At 38.8% G+C, this 16,635-nt stretch overlaps 4 protein-coding genes across 9 annotated transcripts in view; 2 read left to right on the forward strand and 2 right to left on the reverse strand.

Moving 5' to 3' along the window:
• Nucleotides 1-5,004, reverse strand: part of Unc80 (unc80, NALCN channel complex subunit) — a 25,474-nt gene extending 20,470 nt beyond the window's left edge. For 4 of the 5 annotated variants that reach the window (XM_071779515.1, XM_071779514.1, XM_071779513.1 and 1 more), the window contains exons 1-13: nt 4,598-5,004; nt 4,391-4,493; nt 4,243-4,291; nt 2,942-2,968; nt 2,337-2,357; nt 1,720-1,865; nt 1,494-1,641; nt 1,181-1,412; nt 916-989; nt 751-837; nt 601-678; nt 388-533; nt 28-285 (exon numbers count right to left, since the gene is read on the reverse strand). In XM_071779515.1, coding sequence (XP_071635616.1) covers nt 28-285; nt 388-533; nt 601-678; nt 751-837; nt 916-989; nt 1,181-1,412; nt 1,494-1,641; nt 1,720-1,865; nt 2,337-2,357; nt 2,942-2,968; nt 4,243-4,291; nt 4,391-4,476 — 1,352 coding nt within the window. In that variant the 5' untranslated portion in view covers nt 4,477-4,493; nt 4,598-5,004. The remainder of the gene's footprint in view (nt 1-27; nt 286-387; nt 534-600; nt 679-750; nt 838-915; nt 990-1,180; nt 1,413-1,493; nt 1,642-1,719; nt 1,866-2,336; nt 2,358-2,941; nt 2,969-4,242; nt 4,292-4,390; nt 4,494-4,597) is intronic. The other variant, XM_071779516.1, reaches the window with a different exon arrangement.
• A 192-nt stretch (nt 5,005-5,196) lies between these two features.
• LOC139813793 (uncharacterized) lies at nt 5,197-8,344 on the reverse strand. The gene has a single exon (XM_071779527.1). The coding sequence runs from the start codon at nt 8,324-8,326 to the stop codon at nt 5,618-5,620; it is 2,709 nt and encodes a 902-aa protein (XP_071635628.1). The 5' UTR covers nt 8,327-8,344; the 3' UTR covers nt 5,197-5,617.
• Nucleotides 8,345-9,107: 763 nt separating this feature from the next.
• Nucleotides 9,108-11,509, forward strand: LOC139813797 (uncharacterized). Its single transcript, XM_071779548.1, has 3 exons — nt 9,108-9,368; nt 9,601-9,827; nt 10,410-11,509. The coding sequence occupies exons 1-3, from the start codon at nt 9,275-9,277 to the stop codon at nt 11,133-11,135; spliced, it is 1,047 nt and encodes a 348-aa protein (XP_071635649.1). The 5' UTR covers nt 9,108-9,274; the 3' UTR covers nt 11,136-11,509.
• Nucleotides 11,510-11,752: 243 nt separating this feature from the next.
• On the forward strand, nt 11,753-15,744 carry Mlc1 (Myosin light chain alkali). Of its 2 annotated transcripts, XM_071779552.1 has the most exons (6): nt 11,753-11,883; nt 12,067-12,094; nt 13,138-13,446; nt 13,778-13,864; nt 14,276-14,344; nt 15,240-15,744. In XM_071779552.1, the coding sequence occupies exons 1-5, from the start codon at nt 11,881-11,883 to the stop codon at nt 14,305-14,307; spliced, it is 459 nt and encodes a 152-aa protein (XP_071635653.1). In that variant the 5' UTR covers nt 11,753-11,880; the 3' UTR covers nt 14,308-14,344; nt 15,240-15,744. The 2 variants fall into 2 exon arrangements, with proteins under 2 accessions (XP_071635653.1, XP_071635652.1); XM_071779551.1 differs by lacking the exon at nt 14,276-14,344.
• Nucleotides 15,745-16,635: the final 891 nt, after the last annotated feature.

Consider the following 16,635-nt stretch of genomic DNA (forward strand, 5'->3'; position numbering starts at 1 on the left):
GATTCTAATTCGCACGAGATAACTGACCGGTAGTAGAAAAATTGAAGAGCCCAATGAACACCTTCCTCCTGCCATTGAGGTACGAACAGGCATCTCAAAGTGGCCACGTCCAGAAAGGTTGCCGCGCGAACGTCCGAATCGATGATCGTAGAACTGGCGGTGTGCTCGGTTGTAGTTGCCTCAGCCGATTGACGTTGCACCGAGAAACTTCCGCGTGTTTTCGAAGTTTCTTGCGTTTCCTTCTCCGTCTTAGAAATTTTTTCCTCTTTCTCCTTGTCCGTACCTCTAATCAAGAAGATATTTAGGCACGACAGTTTTTTTTCTTAATCATCTTATCTTACATTTAGTTCGATTAAATGAAAGTTATAGTCGTGAAACTTAACTGACCCGGTTTTCGTAGCTTTTTCATGATACTGTTTGCACGTGTCCAATCCAGAAATTGCCGTGACTTGCTCTATCGTAAACTGTTCTATCGTAGATCTCGAGGAGCTCGTTGTCCTGCCCATCGCGACGTGAAAGATGCTGGCCTCGCCCTGCGGTAGCCACAAAAATATTATTTGCTCTGCGCTCAGCCTCGAGACATTACCTCGTGTAACTCACTGCGAATATGGTGGAAACTTCTTTTACCCCGTCAAGCATTCTCTCTGATTCACTCAAAGATGGTAATCTAAATATTACCTGTGACAATGAAAAATATATCACTTGTCGAATAATTCAAGATTAATGTTTATCATAGTCGTATAAATTTACCACGTGCTCGTCCTCCGCGCCAGAGCTTTCCTCGGGGATCGTTTCCGGGAAAACCGTATCCTTTGGTGACGACAGCCAAGTACCCTGCTGTTGTTATTTTTACAAAAATTACTTTTCATATAATTACAAAATTTTAATAACGCTTATCTTGGATTGTAAACTTACATCTTCTTCAATTACTTTCGAAGGTAGCGGAGCACTTTGATCCGAAGTTGATTGGCTAGGTGGACTTTCGACATCTAAACAATGTTTAATAAAAAAAGTTAATAGATGAAAAAAGATATATTGAGTTAAATATGACGGTATCAGTAAATATGACAGTATCATTAAATATTAACAGTATCTTATAATGTAATTTGTAGAGAGAGACATATATTATAAATATATTCAGAAACATACAGATCTGTTTAATTAATTAAAATGGACTCACTTCCTCCAACAAAAACATCATCCGACAACATGTGATGCTTGGCAGATTTAAAAGATTGACTCCAATAAATGCGCGGTTTAGCACGACAATGCGCTGTGAAACATGTTGCCTCTGGATGTCGGCATTCGTACATGGCAGACCATACTTTTAGGCCATTCTCCAATCGTAAATTCGTCTTGAAGTCAATGTCCTTTAAGTGATTGCACAAAGGTGCAAATAGATAAACGAAGAGCTAAAAGCAAGAGACCTGTTATTTCCGCAATCTATGTTCTATCAAACCGCATAGAGAAGCGGAGAGACTTCAATAACTTACAGTCATGGTGGGTATCGGAAACAAATAGAAAAAAGGATTTGACTGATCGGGCTCGTTCTCGGCGCACTCTTCAGCTGAATCCAAGAGTATCCAGTGAAGAATATAAAGAAGAGTCGTTTCCATCGTGCCGAGGGTCTGAAAATCCTTCCTATAAAAGAACGACTTGTTGCGTGAAAAAATTCAAAAAAGTAGTCTGAAGATTACATGCTATTTAAGTATGACTCACCTATTGTGTAAGAGACTGGCCGTAGCATGGAGAACGTAAGGAAGAGCGGCTTGAATCAAACGCCAGCGTGGCACGCTTCTTAATATCTCGCTCAACGAGGGTGTCAGATCATTATGAAGATCCTGCACTAAAACTCTTTCAAGGCACTATGGAAAAAAGAAAAGAGCACTTTAATAAAAGTTTTAACATTCTTTAAAACTGATTGAGCATTCCCATTGGAGAGTTTCCGGCAAGATCTGAAGGACAAAAGATAACCTTGCAGAGACACTTTCTATTTAGCTTAGGACACAATTAGAAAAGGAAAGCGTCTCTGCAATGTCTCCGCAGTCTACTGTCTTATGCTTTAAGATCATCAATTGCAAGTTTATTGAAATAGCTACGTCTCTGGTATGTAAGTACCCTTTCTTAAAAAAATATAATTTATAAGGCCCAGTTTCACAAATGTCGGTTAACTTTTAATCATAGGTTAACTAGTCTCTTCGTAGGGACGTTAGAAAGAAACGAAGAGCAAGTTAATCTGGTTAAAGTCAAGGTTAAAAGTTAACCGACATTTGTAGAACTGGGCCTAAATAGTTATTACATATTTTTTATATTTTTTAGAAAATACATATACTAACCGTGCACGCTTCCTTCATTTCCTGTGCAAGCATTTTGGAAATAGACAAACATTTAATCAGAAAATGATAAAATTAATTAACGCTTTATAATTAATTTTGTGTGACAGTTTACAAGCAAAACTAGGTGAAACGTTATTATATTTAATGAATAATAAATTATTACGTAATCGTGTGATGTAGATTGTTTGATCTGCAGGTAATATCAGTTGATGCAAATACTGATATTAATACTCGATTATAACAATGTGCGTGTACTAACTTTCAGTACAACAACGTAAATATTACAAATGTATCTAAAAATTATCATCGGGAATCAATCTATGTTAAAATCAAAAAATAGCGATGTACTTTTTTTTAATATTAAACATATAACTAAGTTTGACTACATTATACGTAATGTATTATTATATGTAATGTTCATTTCAGGTTGTGCTGTGGAGAATTAATGCAGTACATCTACATTCTCTCTGTCTGATTACAAAAGGAGAACAAACATATAGCGAGAAATGCAGGGATGATAAAACCACAGGATTCAATGTATCGGATACGAGAGCAGTTTTGTGTGCAAGCTCACAGGCAGATATTAAACGGGCGAGCCAACTTACATGATGGCCTGGCGCGTGTTGACAGAACTGCAGGTGACACGTGGAGGCGGCCGCGTGGAGAGGACAATTTATTAGTGCAAGTAAAGCAGGTATTGCATAACTTAGGACTGACGGGTGGAAACAATTACAGGAGACCCTTGAATAACACGGTATACTTGAATTGCATGAAGTCTCCGAATAGCACAGTGAAAAATTGTGACAACCTTGCTTTTTAAAAGTTTTTTAAAAACAATAATCTCTTAGAACCAAACGCTCAATTTTAATAGTTTTCAATAGCACGGAACGTGATCTCCAAAATTGTATGAATCCTAGGTCTTATATAACACGATTTTTAGTAACACGCAAATAATTAATTATGTTATTCGAGGGTTATCTATAATTGTGCATATTGTATTAAATCACCAATTGCTTTCGTACAAAATCCTTACAGATAAGGACCAATATGCTCTTAAGGTTTAACGCAAATTAAAGATATACAGGATAGCTAGGAAAAGAGATAGAGTATGTCCATTTATATACAAGAAAATATTGTGTTTTTCTTTAATTTAAGAAGAGTAGGAATAAATATCACTTATAATGCATATGATATTATAAGCCATCCCAAGTAGCAGGATGACGTCTAAAGACGTCTTAATGACGTTTTATTGACGTTAGAGACATCATTAAGACGTTATTAATACGTCATTTGACGTCACTCTGCTACCTCTCTGGGATGAGATCTTCCATAGTTTATTGTCTGTAAATAGTTTTGTAAACATATGTATACGCGTGATGTGTAAAAGCAAAATATCGTGAATTAATATCGTAATTAATTTCACGTCACTCTTAAAAGAGCAATAAGCGTTATGATGACATAATGATTTAATCTTTACAAGATATATATAGTTATTCAAGATATATTGAAGCCACGAAGTAGAATAGACTCACACTGGTAAACATATGAAGCAGGCTGAACAAAAAGCACACAGCGATTTTGACAAAGACGATTACGGAAAGCGGAAACCGGCAACCGGAAGGAAGGGTATCCTTCCGTATAGTAGGGTATAAAAGCGGTTTTATATTCACAAAAATATCCGCCTGGCTGGATCGATGTCTCAGAATCGATAATACATATTAGAAACAAGGGACTATATTAATATCGAGAAGAAGCGATCGCGGGTATTTCGTTTGATCGATCATTTTGACGAATCTCGTTCGCAGTACATTTTCACGTTTTATGATTATGGCTCAAGTGTCTTTGATAATAGGGCAATTTCTTTTTCTTATAGTTAAAGAAAGATTTAAAATATTGAATCAATTACCGTGCAAGATGCTTCGTGAAGTTTTCCTAGTTTAGCTCGAATAAATGGCCTGAAAAATAATAAAATAAACCACACTTATTTTAAGATAGATATAGACACGCTGCTGTTTTTTTTTTAAATAATAAAAAATTCTCTTTAATCAGCTGACCTTATATGACGCCAAAGGAACATCTGAACCGGAATAGGCAACGGATACTCCTGCGTTCCTCCATCCATAGATCGCCTTTTATCCATGATTGCTTCAAATGTTACTAAAACATTTTGAGATTGCGAATGAGATTGTGCAGCTTAATTAAACAAACATGATAATAATTAGTCCAATCGTGAGTGCTGCCATCGCAACCACGTGTCTCACCTCGCAGAACAGATCCTTCCAATTTTTCAACCGCTAATACGCCTATGTCTTGCACACACCCTCGGTAGACAACAACGCTCCATCAGCCAGAGTGGATCAATCCTCGATTAGAGAAACGTCGGAATTGTACGCTCGCGAGAATCGAGAACCAAGATAAAACCGATCTTGTCTCCCACACAAAATTTACACACTTATCCCTGTCTTACGAGGGAAATTCATTCTTCGCCGTAAAAAGGCGCAATTATCGCGCAATATTGTCGTCGCGCGTTGGACGCAGCCGCCGGAAAACGCCGACGCCGGGCATGACGTCGTCGAAGGGTAGCGCCGCACCGAGAGGAGAAAATGTCACGTGCCACTCGGCCTAGTAACACACTTCCGTCATTCCCTGTGGATATCCTGCGCGACGCGGGTATGCACTCCGGCGCCGGAATAGCGTGTAACTGAAGGGACCTCGCGGTCTACGCGTCCACACGTCCTCGCGGGAAGGATGGTGAATGCGCGTGCGACTCTCGGAAAATCCAATGCGCCGGTCGTTCCATCGATCAGCCCAGGAATCTGCTGCTGGACCACCCCGTACGGGAGGCGCGAGCCACCCCTTTGCAGCGCGCCACGTTGTGCTGCGTCGCGCCACGTTCCTATCAACCTATTTACCCACCTAGCCCATCTAGCCGTTTACTCGAGCAACGCCCGATATAACGATGGGCGAGGCCATCTTCCTGTGGAGCAATGACTGGCGAAGAACGCGTTATTTGCCTTCCGTTTCAGGGTGTGTACCGTTAGATTGTGATAGATTGATCCGGGAGACACCAACCGATAATTTGCTTTTCACGTTAAGACAATGCAGCTTTTGCACCATTAAAGTTGGATTAAAGCTAAGCTGGAATATACGTTGGATTAAAGCTGAGATGAAATATACGATAATATAAAAAAAAAATGAAGAGGATGTAAAAGATAAAAGACATTTAAATGAGATCGACTGATTTATTTTCAGATATACATATTGGAACTTAACTAACGAGTCTACTTTGAAATCCTCTCCCACCGCCCGCTGTTGCTCCAATTCGTAACATCTACAGCATTCTTATGTGTGTCAAGACGCTCTTCGGCGAATCTTTTGTTGGAAAAATTCTCGACGTTCTTTAACGTCATATCCAACTCGAACACGATTTCCCGCGCACTCGTCATTACTTCACCTGTTTTCGGAGTCTCTTCAGGATTCACCGGACTGATTTCTATACATATTTCTGTATTGTCATCTGTATCGCCACTTATTCTTCTCGCTTCTTCACTGATGATTCTACAAACGTCGCGCCATAATTCTTTTTCGTTGGGATGAAGAACTTCGACAAACTCCCGAAAATTTTCCCAGTCCATGTCTCTACTGTTCTCGAGAATTTTACGATAAATTGACAACATTTCTGCCACCGTAAATTCATTGTTTTTTCCAACGATGTTTTTTAGCAACGCATCCTTGTAAATAATTTGTCGTATGATTTTATTTCTAGGATTATCTGCAGAAACGGTAGTCGTAGTCTCGTGATAAATCTTGACGGAATTCTTGGATCTATTCAGATTCTGGTTACGTAAATTTACAAAATTACCTTGCCTTTTAACCGAACAATCTTTACCTTCTGATAAGTCAGACAATTTAGTTGGAACACAATCATCCGCGCAAATATTTCTTATCTCATTGTCTGTCCTATTGGAATGAGCAAATGCGGCGTCCGCGGATTTAGAATGCGGTAACTTTTTGCCATTTAGCATGTTGTTTATTAAATATTTTTTGTAAAAACATGTCGAATTCTTATCCGATACAATTGTTTTGATTAAATGACAAATTTTTCTTCGTGTTTCTGGCGATAATCGAACTAAAATATTTGACTCATGTGTATATAGCTCGCCTATTGATTCTTTTGCATTACCGGAATGTCTGTCTTTCGCAATTTGAGCTCTGACATGTCGAGCGATATCTAGAGAGGGTCTTGATGAAACTAATTGGCGACCTCGAGGAACGTCTTCGTCGTCTATATTATTTATCTCATATTTCCTATTTAGAGATCCGTACATCAAATTCTCAACGGATGACGAGCTAAAGATAGTAGCTTCACTTTCTCTTCTTTGCTCCTGGAGAGCACAATCTTCAAGAGAATCCTTCTCCATGTGATTAGACCAGCTATCCGTTTTCGTCTTTTCTACCGCGTGAGAATATCGCGAAACATTTGCAGGGAAGCTAACGTTCTCTCTGCTATTGTCTATTCTCGGCATTGGTAGGTAACGGTAATCGTCCAAAGCTATTCGGGGCAAATGTCCCGATTCGTCGAACAACCAAAATCCCGCGTCGCGTTGCGAATAATCCTCTCGACTGCCATACAAGACGGAACTCCGTCCGTCTCTCGCGTCGTCCGGGCGAGTACAGCGTTTTTCTTGCAATTTCGAAAGAAGTTCGTTCTCTTTCTCATCTAACCCCGTAAATTGACCACGTGCCAAATATTTTACCGTGTCGACAACCGGATAAATATCGCCGCGTTTGTCGAGCGGTTGTTGCGAAGCTTGGATATCTTGCGCGATATTAGAACGTCGATTTCTTGCCAACGAATCATCGATTTGCGACTTAGGTTCATATAAAATTTCCCTCACGACTTCTTCCCTGTCGATACTGGCGTAGGCTTTTATCGCATTTGAAGATTCACACTTACCAGGATTATTTCGTTCAGCACTATTGCATTCGTATCTTTTATTCTTTCTCTCTATTTCCAAATCCGTAATATATAATCTTTTAATAGTATTATTATCGGGATAAAGTTTATTTTTAATTGTGGGATTAATACTGGCTTTCGTAACAGATGTATTATTAGCTTCATTTGATCTTTCAACACATTTCTTAATTACGAAAGAATGTTCTTTAGTTGGCAATAACTCAATTTCGCTCAATTTGTCTGTATATTCAGTTTGATTGTTCACTTTAGAGTCATTGATTCTTGATTGCACATTATTTATTAAATTTGGAGAACTTATTAAAATTTCTGATTTCTCATTATTCTGATTATTATTAATACAATCGCGTTCGGCAGCTGTAGCTTCATCATTGAGTCTGGTTTTTGTCCTATTTCTTTTAAGTTTTTTGATAGTAGGATGCGATTCTAGTATGCAACTGATTACCCCGCAATGTTCACATCTGTGCAAAGAGGAATCGTTTGAAAGGAGATCCTCTAATTTCTTATGACGCTGAGCTAACAAACATTGTAACGCTCGCAAAATCTCGTTACAGCAATTATTAGTCAGCAAGGAAACTCGAGAATCAGAGTCTGTAATAAAGTCGAGGATTTTATAAATCGCTCCTAGCTCGATGAAAGGTGCAACTGATGCATTATTCGTGTCGTTACATATTTGAGAATGTATATCTTCCTTATTTACTTTATCCTTCGTTCGATTGTGTGATTCTTTCTTATTTCCGTGTAATGTAGAAATCGGCTTATCCGACTTGAAAGAGCGCGGTGAATAATCGTGACGGGTAAGCGGTGAAGATGTGATTTCCGATCTTTCAGCGTTTCTGTATGTATCCTTTTTGTTTTCATTTTCATCGAACGAAAGACAGAAATCTAGTTTACTTTCTCGCTCACTTATGGTACTTAAAGTTCTCGTCGAAGGTACTATTGTAGTATTCGAAAATGTGGCTTGGGATGTGACCGATGGAACTATCATTACTTTCCATAAATCATTGTAATCCATATTCAATGATATGCAGCAGTCGCAGAAAGAACTTTTCGATGACGCATTTTCTTCTATATTGATTTTTCTAGCGGAAGATGAACATTATTATTTACATGTTCAAGATTACATTTTTGATAAATAACTATTAAATGCATTATTATGTGAAGTTTGACAAGTAGTTTTGTTACCAATTATGCTGTATATTTATTCATCGAAATGAGTCATAAAAAATGATGCCATCTTCTATTGTAATCAAATTTGGATTATTAATGTTCGGTATTATATTACAAGATAGTCTTATCGAAGTTGTATACAGTTACATAACATACATAGGTTATAAATAAAATTTGATAAGATTAACATGAAATTTGCCATTTAAATGTTTTGCTCATAAATTCCGCATGGCTTTATGATGATCACTGATGTCTGACAGCATCATAAATCTGTCATATAAATATACAGTAGACAGAATACAAATAAATTAAACATATGAATACAATAACTATTTATTTAATGCACATACAAAATTTAATGATGTCTGATAGCATCATTATATAAATATACAGTAGACAGAATACAAATAAATTAAACATATGAATACAATAACTATTTATGCAATGCACATACAAAATTTAATATAATTATCTCAAGTTTTAACATTAAGTTAAATCTTTGTACATAACATTTTTGTATTTCTCCATTATTGATGGTAATTTAAAACATAAAGATATTACAGAAAATCTCGTGCTTTATTAATTGTAAATTATTTTGCAGAAATATTTATTAGCATCACCCTCTATACAATGAACAAAGCACCATCTACGCGGGAAAAAGCGTCGCATTGTGAATAATCGCAATCGTGATCAACATCGAGTCTAGCTCGCGAAAATATAACAAGTGACTGTTTAGCATATCCCATCAGAACATTCAGAACCGGCGCGGTGGAAGAGGTTGCCTTTTGCGAGAATGCCTCAAATCATGGCAGAGGCATTCGCGAGAGGACTGCTAGACAAGATAATGATAGAAGTTCTGGACGTTATAGATCGCGATGCAGAGGATGGTAAGGTGCAAGCTCGTCTGTACTTCTCGCGAATGTAACGGCGGATTGAATAATGAATAGAGACGTTGTTGTATGCGTATACGATGTTGTTCATTGATAAACGCCATTTCACGATGCCGTTTCGCAACAGCATCATTGCGATTGACATGTATTTCGCCAAGATAACGCGCAGACGCGTATAATTATCCCTATTAGAAGCTAATAATGTATACGTGATAAACACTGTTATTAGGAAAATCCTGGGAACAACACGTCAATGAGGAAACAGGCGGAATATCGGAATATGCTCATTCGGAATATGTATACGGTAGACAACAAGCAAACGAACGTACGCACGTGAATTACAGCAAGGATGAAGAGATAGACTTGATCGCAAAGATAGTGCGCGATTTGCGCGACATACGGATCGGAGATTCGCGCTATGTACTTCCGCCTTCATTGTTAGCGTTGGAAAAACAGGTAATTGGATGTAGCTATAGTAACACCGACTTTCCAAGACGTAATTATTCTATTATAATCAATTACATAAAGATTATAGTTATTTAAGGAAAGAGAAAGGGAGAGAGGGAGGGAAGGTAATAAAAATACAAAAAATTTCAAAGAATAAAATTTTTAATAAGTCGAATAATACAATATCAAATTGTTTTTTTACATATACTATTTTTTTTAAGTCGTCAAGATAATTTATTTCTAAAAGAAGGTTATTGCGCTAGCTTCAGTAGTTCTATGATCAAGTAAAATTGCAATCGTACCTTTTTTGATATTAAAATATTAAAGAAATGTACTTGTTTAATTTTGAATTTTATAAGAAATTAAGTTAAAGTTAACATTGAATTTTGTATGTGTTTATTTCATCACAGTCGGCTCTAGCTTATATGTGAGCCGTATAACTGCAATTGCAGAGCACTCACGTGCGACAGGTCTCGCAACACATTCACGGTTGACTCTAGTGCCGCATTTGTATCATATTAATTCCACACGCAACTACACCTTGCGTGTTAGGATAAGAGGGTTTACTCACGCTTGTCCTCGCTTGAACAGGTGAAATGCACCGCATGCAACGACGACGCGCCGCTCACGAATCCGACAACCGACGTTGCCGAAACTCAGCGCACGACCCGAGGTCAAGGTGACACACACCAGATTGTACACGCGGCGATCTTCGAGCCACCGACCGAACTGACGGAGTCGGTGAAGATGGTACGGAAGAAGAAAGAAGGCGAAGTGGCCAACGAGGCTACCAACGTGTCCGTCGGTCTGTTACAGCAGCTGATCGAAGATCTGGAGAACAAGGCGATCTCAGCCTGCTCCGAAGACGATGCTCCTTTAGAGTCGATCAGCAAGGAACACGTTGCCGTTTGCGAGGAGAAGGAAGAGCAATTCATTAGGACTATCGAGAGCAATCCTGGTGACACACACGAGATGACAATGAAGACTCTTCGAGGTAGCGAATCAATCGGCCGCTTCCGCATCATTGAACTGAAGCACGACGAAGAACTGAGGTCTCACTCGAGTCACCACGTGGCGTCCACCTCGAGGGAAGTCGCCCTCGAAGAAGTTCAGATTGAGAAACGCGGGTCAAACTCGTTATCGTCGTTGAAACCGTCGCGCGACGACGGCATCACGACCGCAGATCAGATACTACCCATCAACGACGCGGAGAAGCGAAAAACGTTCAACGAAGCGACAGCGAAGAAGAAGAAGAGAGGCTTTGGCAGCCGATTGAGGAAACTCTTCCGCGCCGCCTTCGGTCGCCGAAAGAATTGATGCTGTGAGTTCCAGAAGGAATGCTATCTCGCAATATATATGTTAAACGACGACGATTCCCGTTCGCTCATGCAGCAGCTTTTTAGTCATGTATTTTTTAGACAGAAACCATGTCCACGAATATACAGCGAGTAAAAATAAACTGGCCGCGGGCGATCCCCGCAACTTCAGCATTCAATACAATTTCGGTGCGACGCGTGAATCAGACTCTCTATATACATTCCTAGATAGTATTCGCAAGCGTTGTACACAAACCCGCAAAATTCTGTAAAATATATAACGTCTGATGATCTCACACAATTCGTCTCACGTTCTTGACAACGGTTAGCTTAAGCGATTTAGTTTAGAAATCGATAGCCGTATAGAAGCTGACTCGCGGCGCCGAAGGCCGAGAGTATATTTTTGCCCGATGCGTCTATCGGCCGCTGCAGATCTGGCAATCTGACATAGGAATGTCGTTGTCGACGTCGACGTCGAAACCCCATTTTACCGCGGCAGGAAGAGACATTCGCCGACTCTCGCCTCCTCGTCGCTTCTCGAACTGTTTTTGGCGCGCGGCGTTGCCATGCCCCGTCGTCATCGGTCCGGACCGAGACTCCTCTCGCAGATCTGGATCTCAGCATCATTCGAGGGTGTCCTCGTAGCGCCATCTGCAAAAATAAAATGAGTAAATTTGGTAACACCGGGTACCACTTCTGGTTCAGGCTCCGTTCGGTCAACATCCACTGGTACCAGACGATCGACAATGGTAAGTCTCGATATTCAGCCTCTTTCTCCTTCGCGATTGAAAATCTCCCTGACAGCTCTTTCTCGTGAATGACACAAATTTAATAAATTACCGTTGAATTATTTTTTATAAATTAATAATGTAATATCGAGATATCGAAATGAAAAGCTTCAATATATATAACGAAAACTCCTTGTATTTCAGGCAGACCTAAGCAGCAAGGATGTCGAAAGTGAGTAAAGCAATCTTCAAATAGTTAATATTTTCGACGCGTCTTATACAAACCGTATGGAAGTAATTAACGAAGATGGATTAATCAATTTACATTAGTGAAGCTATAAGTGATTTCTACATGTACCTCGTAACTTGAGTCACGCGATTAGAAGGAAGTGAATAAAGTTTCGACAGAAAAACGTAAAACTTTCGCCATTACCAAAACCGGCAGTAAAGTTCATGTAAAATCAAGTCACGTCATTAACTAGTGACGTCATTAATACTAAAATAACATATTGTAGATTTTTATTAAAATACAATTATTAACGTTTTTAACAACAGTTCAACCAGTGTGAACAATCTCTTTATTAAATGTAATTGTTTTATTCTGTGATCATTATTGAATTATATAACAGAATATTTAAAAGATTAAAAAAATATTGGCAGATTTGTGAAACATTTTATTTAACTCTCTTCGGTACTAGAGAAACAAATATTTTCAATATTCCGCTTCGTATTTAAAGCCCATACTTGTTTTTGTATTCATTTTTTTTTACAATTATTTTTTTATCAAGTCCAATAAATCATAACTCGCGAATTTTCCTCACGGAATTTTCAATTTATGCGTGTCGCGTGCCATTTTTGACGTTACATAATAGCTAGATGGGTCGGGTAGGTGGATACGACCGTTCCGTAGCGCGTCAAAAATAGGTTGGTAGGCTGTTCTTATATGGTTCGGCGGGGGTAATCTGACCCACTACTTCCACCACCGGCTTCTTCAATCAGCGGTGGGGCTTACTGCCTCTCCCAAAATAGAAGAATATTTTTGAAGAAAGGTACGCACGCCGTACTTCATGTCTACGACTGGGTATTAACCCAGATTTCGCACCTCGCATATTTAAAAGCGAGACCAAATATCCATGACCGACGATGGCAAGATTTAGCTTAATCCCGAAGTGATCTTGTTATCAAGAACGTTAGTTGTCGGTGAAGATTATACACTTATAGTATAGCTAGTATAGCTGGAAAAATGCATAAGAAATTATTCCTTTTGTTCAAAAGGGGCAGAATTCGCCTTCTCCATTTACGACTCTGACGGCACCAACGTCATCGATGCGGTTGATCTTGGCAACGTTCTTCGCGCGTTGAACTTGAACCCGACAAATGCGACCATCGAAAAGATGGGCGGCACGAAGAAGAAGGGCGAAAAGAAATTGAAACTGGACGAATTCCTGCCTATCTTCAGCCAGTGCAAAAAAGACAAGGATCAGGGGTGCTACGAAGACTTCCTCGAATGTTTGAAGCTGTACGATAAACAGGAAGACGGAACGATGCTCAGCGCGGAATTGTCCCACACACTTCTGTCACTTGGTACGATTAGCTTTTTTTTCATCAACAATTAATTTAAAACACGTTAAAAAGTGATAATACAAATTTTACTTTACTACTTTTATTACGTAATTGTATTATACATGTGATACAATCTCGTATAATATATTACTTTTAGTAGATAATCCATTTATGTAAGTCTTACAATTAGAATAGAATAGTCTGTGTGCTGCTTGATTATGTTGAAAATAATAAATATTTATTCGCGAATATTAGCTCTCAAAAGATAGTATATAATTGAATGCTCTATCTATAAAGGAAATAAGTTACATAATATTATATAATATGATCTAAATGGTCGAATTTGTCATAGGTGAACGTCTTACTGACGCGGAATGCGACGAAGTCATAAAGGACTGCATGGACCCAGAAGATGATGACGGTTTCATCCCCTATGCCCGTAAGTATCGATTTTACGCCGTTACCATGAATGCACCCCCCCTCCCCCCCCAAAATAGACAAAGAGTGTCAAATCACCTGCATTGCATTAGAATATGTTAGTTTGAGGAAAACTATTAATGTCCCTATCTACTTTTCAAGTATCCCTAAATCTGTTTCGTTAGAATTAGAAAGTCCCCCTTGTACATAATGTATGAACTTGGAGCGAGACGCTACCGTGTCTCTTCAAGGTCCCTAAATCTCTGTTTCGTTAGAATTAGAAAGTACCTCCCTTGTATATAATGCACAGTTGACAAACCCTTCGGTTCGATAATACGGCCCTCCGGTAACTTCCGGCAACGTGAAGAGATGTCCCGGACTCAATTTGTTCCCCCTCCATCATTTGACACTTCCACATTTTTGTGTTTCACAGCCTTCTTGAAGAAGATGATGGTGCTGTTGTAAACGGTCGAGGTGTATATCCAGACAATGATCATTCATCGTGAGTACATCCTGTAGTATACGATTCCACGATTGTCCGCCATTTCTTGTTGATCTATCTACCTTTCTATCTTTCTGCCTCTTCTGTCTCTTCGTCTATGTTCATTAACATCGTCTCGTTCTCGCATTTTCTCGCTGAGCATATTCCAGACTTTATAGGACGCAACGTTGCAGCTCAACAGGGATGCTGGAAATCGATAACCCGCTTCTCGCGCAGAAAACACGTACGAAGGTTTTGCTCGCGCGCGAGGTCAATGACCTGATGAGATCATCGAGGCAAATTACACAGAATAAAATTAATCGAATTAATTAATTAATCGAAACACTCACAAGAAATTAAAACGGAGCAGAAAAAAGATATATTAAACGAAATTTTTTTTCTACATAGATACGTTATATTCTTAAGTTTTGATTTTTATTTTATTTAACATCGTAATTCTTTAATTTTCTTGAAGAAAAAGACGAATAATCAGACATAAAACAATTTCATTACATACGTTTCATATTAATTATACAATTGCATAAATTGTATTCTTCTGTATCCATAATACTTCTGTCATAAAAATAATTTTTAATACGTTAAACTCTGTATTTCTCTGCTACGCGACTTATTAATGCTTTTTGTACATTTATGTATCTATTGCTTCTATTCTCGTATTTTGTCGCTTTGCTATTGAGAAAAATCTACATGGCAGCGCAGAGTTAAGCACTGACTGCTATTTAAATTAGACTAAATCGTTCAGGATTGTCAGCTTCGCGCATAAACTAATTCTTTATTATCTGCCTTAAAATATATCGTTTATCGTCTCTGTGAAAACATGCTTATTCACTTGTCAATGTTTCGCGATTTGTGCCCAACGCGGAAATATATATTGATCATTCTGTTTCGTTCGCAGCGTTCCTTCGTAGACTGTGTGAGAGAGCGGCAGCACCAAGCGACGATTAGTAGGATGATCGCTGTCAACATCTATGCGCCAAGCTCCACGTCGACGATGGACACATTCGCCATATTCGCTCGTCACATTCACCACTCTTCTCATCCCCCCCCCGCTGGATCACCTTGCAAGGATCCATTTGACAATTTGCACGTAAATCGCGATTCTGGAATCAGCAACATCAGCAATGCGTCAGCAATAGTTTATTGAAAGAAAAGCAAGAAAGAAGAAGGGCCCCATGAACATCAAGTATACAAAAGGAAAATAATATTTCATCTCGAAATGCACGCGATATCGTTATTCGATTCGGTTTCATGCGATACAGCGTCCGTTAAATTTACAGAATGCAAAATATCTTTATATAGCAGCACTGTACAAAGTCAGATGAAACGGTCGATGTTAATTTACTTCTTACTGTTACTGTAATAAATCGCTCCTCTCGAACCGATGGAGAGGATTAAAAGTCTCTCGCTATGCATTGTTATCTCGAACCCTGTTTGTTACGCGTTGTGCTCTCTTTTGAAATTGTCATACTTTATTCCCTTGTTTAATATTTGTAAAGTTCAAATGATTACAATTTATTCATATATCGCCTGCGTGTATGTCGTGAGAGCGCAAGCTTTAGTGACGCAAAACAACGCTGTGACAAAATATGATGTCACAAAGACCGTCAGATTAGCATGGAGTCTTTGTCGCTAGCGTATAAGTCTGACTATTTTTGTCTGACTGACATTTTCTTGCTCTACTTAAGCAATCGCGTGAGAAGCACAGACAACAAGGCATGCCACTATTGTCACTGCCGAAATCTATTTAAAAGTTGCATCAGCACGCTCGATTTCTTATATATCGCATACTATCTTTTCTAGACTTTACGTATTTCGTATGATATCGCCGTTAATCGTTCAAGTAGAAGTTCTCTTTCTCTTTATTCGACGTACTTTCATAAGAGCCGTACCTTATTACCGAATAATTATAATTTAAGTACTTGGAAACTATCTTGGAAATTTGATTTTAGTTGAGTCAAAAGTTTAAAGGACAAGACTTGAGTAACTTTCGCTCGCAAAACGGCGAGTGGAATTTAACTGAATGAAATTCTCGCGTGAAATTGGAAATAACGGAAAACGATACAAGTCTCATGATATTTTTGCGCAAAGTCATTCGCGAATCAGTTTAGATTCAGGGGCCGGCTCAAATTTTTTTTTTTTTTTTTCAAATCGAGAAACATCTTCAGCTGATCTCCGGCGCATATTTATCATGGCACGCATCTCCTCAGCATCCTATGCGAGCGAGAGAGAGAGAGAAACAGCACGGCTCGATCGATAAATCTGCGCGGATTTCAATGAGATCTCTCTCTCCC

Source organism: Temnothorax longispinosus, chromosome 5 (assembly GCF_030848805.1).
Source record: "Temnothorax longispinosus isolate EJ_2023e chromosome 5, Tlon_JGU_v1, whole genome shotgun sequence".
NCBI classification, from domain to species: domain Eukaryota; kingdom Metazoa; phylum Arthropoda; class Insecta; order Hymenoptera; family Formicidae; genus Temnothorax; species Temnothorax longispinosus.